This window comes from Cucumis melo, chromosome 3 (assembly GCF_025177605.1).
Source record: "Cucumis melo cultivar AY chromosome 3, USDA_Cmelo_AY_1.0, whole genome shotgun sequence".
Lineage (NCBI taxonomy): Eukaryota > Viridiplantae > Streptophyta > Magnoliopsida > Cucurbitales > Cucurbitaceae > Cucumis > Cucumis melo.
The window spans coordinates 30,800,413-30,809,051 of record NC_066859.1 but is presented as its reverse complement, the minus strand read 5'-3'; the positions used below and the strand labels follow the sequence as shown (position 1 = coordinate 30,809,051).

Here is an 8,639-nt window from a genome sequence, read left to right as displayed (position 1 = left end):
CCACATGCCTTGCATTTTGGTTATCACCTTAACTATCATTAGGAGAGACATTCTATCACTAAATAAATCAAACACTAATGATTGTGATCGATGAGAAAACATTTTCTACAATAAAATATATTTGTATTTGTTCTTTCATCTTACAAAATTATAAATTTAGTTTTCAATTTTTAAAATTTCTTAAAAGTTAAAATACACAACCACTGAACACAAGTTGAAAAAATTGATTCATTAGGCATAAAGCTTAAAAGCACACTTAAACAATCAATTCCTCAAAAAAATAATATTGAAATTGTCAAAAACCTATTAGACATGAAGTAGGGGCATAATGTATTGAACACTTTTGAAGGTTATGAATCAAATAAATACAACCGAGTACAAAGCACTAAAGAATAACTGCTGCATCCGTCCATCTCAACAGAATTATAGAAGGAAGCACCAAATAATAACATTTCACGAAAATTTGTCACTAGTTTTCATTCGCTAAAAGTTATTACATAATATGGGGCATGGGTCTTCGACATTGGACAATTGTTGATGCCTCATCTATAAGAACATATGGTTCTTCGATGGTGCAAAACTCCCCTAATCTTTTGGCCCGTTTTCATCTGCCAGAGAAAATATTGAATGCAAGTTTTAACCAAAAACCTAATTCCTAGGGGAAATATCTAATTTGACAAATGGTAAGGAATCAGCCTCACCAATTACTCGAAAAAACACATCAGACATCAAAACTCAAACCTAGTTAAAAAAAAAAAAAAAAAAAAAAAAAACCTACCATTGTTGAAGCATCAACAATTGCCCAATGTCAGAGAACATTCCCAAACTTGATTGCCCAAGTCAGCAGTAGAAAACTGCAATATATCTTATTCCCAGTATTTTGGCTTATTATTGATATGAAAAATGAAGAACCTAATAATATTTGCATTGAGGTACTCCCAAACTAATAAGCGGTCCAAGATTAATTTCAAACCCATTATGGATAGGCCAAAAAGGCATAAATAGCAGGGTACCAGTCCAAAGAATTAAAGATTTTTCAATGACGTAATTAGCACACTGATTTAAGTATAAAACTGCATAAAATCTGGAGCGAACAGGCAGTATATGAAAGATGCTTCAAAAATATTAACCAAGATTGAGCGTTGATTTGATCGTTTCCAAATGTAAAACAGTTCATGAAAATGGACCCATTTGATAATTTGAAATCCTAATAATTAATATTACCCCAAAAATGATGAGCATCATTAAAAAAAAATCTCTATCAAAATGTAAATATAAATTAAGACCTAATCACCGCCGGGCTTCTGATACACGTATGTCAAACCGCACTTGCCACAGTAATGACGATCAAAATGATTGGCCATAAATGTACCAGCTCCGCATTCAGCGTTAGGGCACTCCTTCCTGAGCCTCTGAACCTTTCCTGAATCGTCGACCTTGTAAAACTGAAGAACAGAGAGCTTGACCTTCTTCTTCTTGTGCTTGATCTTCTTGGGTTTGGTGTAGGTCTTCTTCTTGCGCTTCTTAGCACCACCACGGAGCCTTAAGACAAGATGGAGCGTAGACTCCTTCTGGATGTTGTAGTCGGCAAGTGTTCGACCATCCTCCAGCTGCTTACCGGCGAAGATGAGACGCTGCTGGTCAGGCGGTATTCCCTCCTTGTCCTGAATCTTTACCTTGACATTATCGATGGTATCAGAACTCTCGACCTCGAGAGTTATGGTCTTCCCGGTAAGCGTTTTCACGAAGATCTGCATATTGTGGGAGTCGCAGGTTTACCGAGTCGAGGAGAGTAGATTGACAGATTAGGGTTAACTATGGTTGCCAAAGTTTTATATTTGGGCATTAGGTTTGTTGGGCCAACCCAAGGCCCAATATATTCATCAATCAGTGCCCGTTTCACCGCTCATTTATAATTATATACATCTAAACTTTAGGTTAAAACTAGAGGTAATAAATTGAAATATAAGAAAAATCAACAATAAATTTTATTATTATTATTTGCCCATTTGTGAGTTCAAAAGAAAAATAGGGAAATTCACATAAATCTACCACGTGCCCAAGAGAGTGCTAGGTTGTCCAGGGTTTGAGTTTGACTAAATTTGTATCATGTGCAAAATGCTAAGTTTACGTTGCTTTGTATACTTTTCTTCATTATGCTTTTGTATCTTTGAAATTTCGTTAAAAAGAACAAGAGATGAGAAAAACAAACTCTAATTTACACACCCACCGACTACAACACGTCTATGCAAACACAGACGTGAACCTTGAAAAACAAAAAAAAAGTAATTCTACTTTTAGGATCGGCTTTCTTTTCTTTATTTTTTTTAGGGTTAATCGTTATTAAAAAAAAAAAAAGAAAAAGAAAAATCAATTTGTATTTATTAAAGACAAGAATTGCAATTGCAATGTGAGTTGCGTTTTGGGAAAACTGGGTACAGGTGGCGGGTAGATTGGGGTTGTGTGTCGAGAAATTGGAAGTTAGACCAATCCCATGCCATTCCAATCCAAAATAATTTAGATTTGATTCTGTAGCAGGAAGGGAGGGTGTGTACCCCAGAATAGAAGAGTCTTCTCCTTCCCCCGGAAGGAACTTGGAGGTGCGGAGTTTTTGTTTCTCATCAAATGGCCGGAGGAAGCAAAGAATCTTCCTTTTATTGAACTCTCCGTTTCCTTCCGACGCCTTCCATTTTTAATCGGTACCTACCAATACTACTTTAACTCTTTTCTTTTCTATTACTGATTTCATTGCATCCCTTTCCACTCCATTGGACCAATCTAGAGTAACGAATCTGGGAATTTCTCTTTACCTTTTCTTTTTTTAATGAAATGATTGTGTTGCTTCTTGTTGAATTAACTAGTTTTAGATATTGGGTTTTCGCCATTCTTCTTCCTCTGCTGTTTATTGAATTTCCCCTCCTCCTTCTCTCCTTATTTGTTCAATATATTATTGCTGCATACAAACTCAATTCTTCAGAAATTTTCTGTTGTAATTCTGACTAATAATTTTATGTTCCCTCTCTGGCTTTCTTTCTTTTCTCACATTTGTTTTCCTTTTCCCATGACTCCACTTCATTTACTTCTTGTTCTTCCTCCTCCTTTGACCCTCATTTGCTCTTCCATGCCTGCTCATTGGAATCCACCATCCTACTTTCTGCTTTCACTGCTCTAAAATGTTTTTTTTTTTTTTTTTCTTTTTCACAACCATTCATTTACCTTCTTTACTTCAAATTTAGACTATCTTTTCAGACAGCTGAATTTTTTTCGTATATTATTATTAACTCAAAATGAGTTTCTTAGCAGTACTATCAGACTCCTGGAAGCCTGTCATGACTACCGATACTAATACTTTAAGCTATTGGTTAAACTGGAGATTCTTTCTATGTGCTTTGTTCCTATCAACCGTTATGATTGTGGCAGCCCTATTAATATGGAAATATGAAGGTTCCAAAAAATCCAAATCTGGTTCGAGAGACGATTCACAAGATTCAGTTGGGTCATTGTACGAGGATGAACTCTGGCGGACGTGTCTAAAAGAAATACATCCACTTTGCCTCCTAGCTTACAGAATGCTTGCTTTTGCTCTGCTTTTTGGATTGATATTAAGTGAGGCTGTTATTTCAGGAGGCAGGATATTTTTATTTTATACTCAGTAAGTCATTATACATCTCGCACTGTTCTATCACTCTAAACCGAATATTTTGTATTGTATGTTTAAGTGGGGAGGACAGTAGCTCTTAGCTCTATTGGGAGCCTGTAAAACTATCTTGTTCTTCCCATTATTCCCATGCTTGTCAAAGCTTGGTAATGATTATAGTTCTGATGGTTCATTTTGGTTCAAATCTAGAAATATTTACATTGTGGGGAGTTGGACTCTGTTCAATTAGTAGTCCAATCATTGTAGCAGTGCTTGCATCATTGCATAGGATAATTTTCATATTCTTCTTAAAGATCTACTGTTAAGGATTATAAATATTTCCTGATAACATTATGTAGCCTTTATATCACTCTTGCCTAGTATAACTTTGTGCCAGATGTGGGCGAAATGCCCCAAACATATTGATTATGGTCACTTTCTCATCTAACATTCATATGTTTAGGGAAATTTGCAATCATTGGTGTAGATGGTGTCCTAGAGAGAAGTTGTGAAGTTATGTATTTAGGTATATCTCGTATGTTGCTAGAGAGAAGTTGTGAAGTTATGTATTTAGGTATATCTCGTATGTTGCTAGAGAGAAGTTGTGAAGTTATGTAGTTTACTATGAATTATCAACCTACCGTCTCAGGTCATATTTAACCATTAATCATCTTGAAAGTACAGAAAACAAGTTACGAACTACTTTGACAATATAGGAAACAAGGTTATATCCCAGACTTGACATATTTTTTTTGTACAGGTGGACGTTCACATTGGTCACGCTCTACTTTGGGGTATGTTTTATAACTTCAAAACTACATGTCTGCTTGCAGATGTGGTTATACTTCACTCACATTTGGTAGATCCAAAGTAGGAGGGTGTATCCATGAATTTGGGTCCTGAGATATGGGGGTGGCCCTAACAGGAAAATAGTGATCCAGAATTTGATATATGTAGCACCATCTAATTATATATAAAATCTTTTTGGCTGTTGAGAACAAGGGTAACCAGGAATACAACTAAACTTATCTAACATTCACTGAATTATTAAAATTCATGGCTTTAGTTTCCCATTATCCGTAAGTTATTAACTAGGCTTAAATATTGCTATCTTGCAGCTTGCAACTTCATTCTCCATTTATGGTTGTTTCAGAAAATGTAATGATAATGGCAGCTCAAACGAGCATACAAGTTTAGATGCAGAGCGAGGCACTTATGTGCCCCCGACTCTTGGTGTGGACAGCCTCGATGTGGCTAATTCAGCCAAGAGTTTGAACTCCCGTGAAGGTTTTCATACTCGCAAAGCTGCTGGTGTGGGGGGATATGCACTTCAAATTATTTTTCAGGTGACTATTTTCCTCCTAAACTGAGTAGAAACAGCTTTTATGTTGAAAGGTATGATGCATAGGTTGGCAAAGGTTATTACATGCTATTATTTAACCTTCCAAGTACATATTTGAGTTATATTGTCAATTTTTTAGTGTTATATTTCTCTTACATCTAGAAAATGTCTTGCTCTGTTTTCTTTTCCTAGATATCTGCAGGTGCTGTAGTGCTTACCGACATAGTATTTTGGTTCATTCTTTATCCATTTCTTCTATCTCGAAGTCGTGGGCTAAGTTTCGTAAGTATTTGATTTTCTGCCCTCTCTCTATAGGGCTAATATTAAGTCATTTACAATGCTTATTTTAGATTGGGGGGAGATGCAGTTTGTTCTGTGTGATTGATGTTTGATGTATTCATCATTTGGCTACAGTTTGTTGTTACCATGCACTCGGTGAATGCTGTTTGTCTTCTTGGAGAAACAATGTTGAATGGTTTGGTAAGTTGGGATGCTTCAATAGGCTTTTCTTTTGGTATTCCATCAAGTATGGGCAATGATTTAATATTGTTTTGAACTGCAGCGATATCCGTTTTTTCGGATTGGGTATTTTGTACTGTGGACAGGGATATTCGTCATTTTTCACTGGATTCTCCATGCTTGTGTTTCAATGCCGTAACTTTCTACTCTGCTCTATCACAATTTCTTGCAATGATTTTATATTGAGCGTATATGAATGAGATTGTTAAAATTATTTTGGCCCGTTTTATTGTAGGTGGCCTTATCCATTTCTTGACTTGTCACCCCCGTCCGCACCATTATGGTAAAGTTTGAAGTCCTGGCTTTGACTCCAATGCCTTTGTATTCTTGTTGTCGAATTTTCAGTGGCTATGGACATTCATTTTGCAGGTATGTTGGGGTTGGGTTGATGAATGTACCTTGTTTTGGTGTCTTCGCTTTAGTGATCAAAATGAAGCAATCTCTGTTGCCGAAATTGTTCCCGAGGTCTTTTCAGGAGTCGAGCTAACGATCGAAGCAGACAATCATCAAACCAGTGGGTTATGAAGCTGTGTTTTCCAGTGATCCCCATCATGTTTGCTTCAAATTACGAGTGTTGAGAACGTAAATATCACACATATACACAACATAAAGCATGATGAAGAAGTGCAAAAAGACAGGCAGTGGGATGGAAACATTACCCTAACAAAGCTCAAATATAGGCGGAGGATGACTGATTTTTTAAGCCTATTTTCATATTTAATACTCTGAAATTCTTGCATCTTCCGAATTACATTTTCCCCCATCTTTTTCTTAGTTTGAGTCACTTCGATTTTCCTCCAACTGCCCGTATAACTTATTTGAAGCATTTCTGGTATGGAATGTACCTCCAGCAATGACTCATGCATCCTCTTTTTTTATTTGTTCCAATAAATTTAAAATCTTGTTGTGTTTTAAATTGTAATGTTTACTTTTAATCCTTCATAAAACATGAACATTGACATTAGTACCCATACCTTAATACTTAGGATGTTGAGGATAATTTCTATAAAACCTTGTTAGGGTACTTACAAACGGAAGTTTAGAGCTTTCTGAGGTATCTTTCAACTTCTCATTTGTCATTCCTGCATTTCTGGATCCATCCAATCCCCTTTTCTAGGGACCCTAATCTAAGGGGGTGTTGCAAAGGAACTTTGGAAAAAAGAAGGCTCGTCAAATAAATCAATTTTGTTTAATAAAATATGTTTGGGAACAGTAAAATGTGTTTGGCAGTATGGTGTCTCATCTCAAGTAATAGATGAGTAAAACTGTTGTGGAAGATTTTAGGAGTATTAAGTATGTGTTTGTATATTATAAATTTCAAGTAAACTAAAAAGTATTGTGATTAGTAGCTAGACTCAGTTTTAGATGTAGAGTAAGCAAATAAAATTGTTATTAAAATCACTTTAAATAATTTAATTTTTTTTTTTACCTATTCATACAATTAATTTAAACTTATTAAACCCTACATCCTTCGAATTAAATAAAGAAACAATAATAATGTACATAATAATAATAATAGTAATAATAGTAAATAATAATAAATAAATAAATATTTTAGGGATGATGTGGCACGTAATTTTTAAACAAAGGTAATTATAACATGTAACAATAACATTAAAAAAAATAAAAGTTATAAATATGTATGAATTTAAAATTTTCACACTTGTGTGGTACTAAAAAATTTGTAGTTCTATATATATTAATATTAAAATACTACAGATAGAGATATTTGATCGGTGACCATTTTATTTATTAACATGATTTAAGTAAGGTGAATGAGTTTACCCGTTACTAAAAGTATATAATTAGTTAAGATTGAATGAAGTAGGAGCTGGAAACCCTACCTAAATTTGTTGATTTGTTCCCATAAAAAAATAATGTACCTAAGTTGGTTGAAAGGGTCTTCTTTTTGCCCTTTCATTTGTCTTCTTTTATTAATTAAGTATTATTTGTTGGATAATTCACAAAACTCAATTCATAACTATTATATAAAATAACCACTAGCATGAAACTTGAATGAAAAAACAAAATCAAATTAGGTAGATGGACTTAGATTGATGGAAATGGGTACTATTACTATATAGATCCTTACTATCTAATTGTGAATATATAGGATGCTAATGCTAACTTGTAATTAAAATCACTTAAATAGCGCAAATGTAATTGTTAATTAATTTGTTGCCCACCTATAAATTAATAATGAAATAATTAGTTGGAAGGAAAAGGTTGTTTAGATATCTAAATTATTGAAGCATCAAAGTTTAGGGGAGACGTAATTGGTATGCATTTGGTGTTTGAAGTCAAATGTTTAACCTCCCATTCTATTTCTATTATTTGCACTTAAAAAAAACAGGTCAACATTTTGGGTGTGTGGGTGTGTGTGTGTGTGGCTATGAATGGATTGAGATGTATTCCAACCAACAATAATATATATATATATAGTCCATATATATATGTGTGTGTGTGTATATATATGTGTATATAGGTTTCAATTAATTTTATGTCCAACCTCATAAAATCCCTACCAAAAATCACCAACCACTTTTTCGCTTTTTATTCCCCTTTTTTTATTTTTTTAACTACTAAAATTGCCTTTTTTTTTCATTGAAAAAAATTGAGTATGTCTTATTTCTTTTTCACTTCTTTAGAGTGAAATAATTTGTACTTCTACCCATTTTGAATTAAAGAAGAATTCAACCATAAATCTAAATCTAATTTATAATATGTTTATTTGAATGGTCAAGAAATTAGAATATTTTTTTTTTTATAAAAAAAGGCTAGAGGGGATGATGTGGTATGAGACAGATCTTTTTACAGGTTAGTTAGAATCTTAAAAAATGATTTCTATGGATTAATAATTTGATTTACCAATAACAATAAGGAAGCCGTTCAGATGTTTCCAAAATTATTTCTACAATTCCAATATTGCAACGTAACCTTATTAGGTTATCAATCTTGGGTTAAGATATTGAATGGAAAATAACTTTCCTATATTATAAATAATAGAAAACAAACATTTAGAAAATTAAAAAAAATAAGAAAAAAAAAACTCGTTTTCTCATAATTATAAATAATAACATGGGAGAGGAAAAACAGCCTATGAAAGTGAGAACGTGTCAAGTCAAGGTGAGAAGGGGGTTT

The 8,639-nt window shown here is 33.8% G+C and overlaps 2 protein-coding genes across 5 annotated transcripts; one reads left to right on the top strand and one right to left on the bottom strand.

Annotated features, from left to right (window-relative positions):
* Positions 1 to 286: 286 nt before the first annotated feature.
* On the bottom strand, positions 287 to 1,815 carry LOC127148509 (ubiquitin-40S ribosomal protein S27a-like). Its single transcript, XM_051082492.1, has 2 exons — positions 1,287 to 1,815; positions 287 to 608 (listed from the first exon to the last, which is right to left on the bottom strand). Exon 1 carries the CDS (start codon positions 1,755 to 1,757, stop codon positions 1,287 to 1,289), a length of 471 nt encoding a protein of 156 aa, XP_050938449.1. The 5' UTR covers positions 1,758 to 1,815; the 3' UTR covers positions 287 to 608.
* A 504-nt stretch (positions 1,816 to 2,319) lies between these two features.
* LOC103487703 (uncharacterized) lies at positions 2,320 to 6,414 on the top strand. 4 transcript variants are annotated; one of them, XM_051082489.1, is made up of 9 exons: positions 2,320 to 2,699; positions 3,301 to 3,652; positions 4,398 to 4,431; positions 4,756 to 4,983; positions 5,172 to 5,261; positions 5,394 to 5,459; positions 5,542 to 5,633; positions 5,734 to 5,781; positions 5,868 to 6,414. In XM_051082489.1, the coding sequence occupies exons 2-9, from the start codon at positions 3,330 to 3,332 to the stop codon at positions 5,983 to 5,985; spliced, it is 999 nt and encodes a 332-aa protein (XP_050938446.1). In that variant the 5' UTR covers positions 2,320 to 2,699; positions 3,301 to 3,329; the 3' UTR covers positions 5,986 to 6,414. The 4 variants fall into 4 exon arrangements, with proteins under 4 accessions (XP_050938446.1, XP_050938448.1, XP_050938445.1 ...); XM_051082491.1 differs by having other exon boundaries at positions 2,399 to 2,699; positions 3,445 to 3,652; XM_051082488.1 differs by having other exon boundaries at positions 2,399 to 2,699; positions 3,304 to 3,652.
* The last annotated feature ends 2,225 nt before the right edge of the window (positions 6,415 to 8,639 follow it).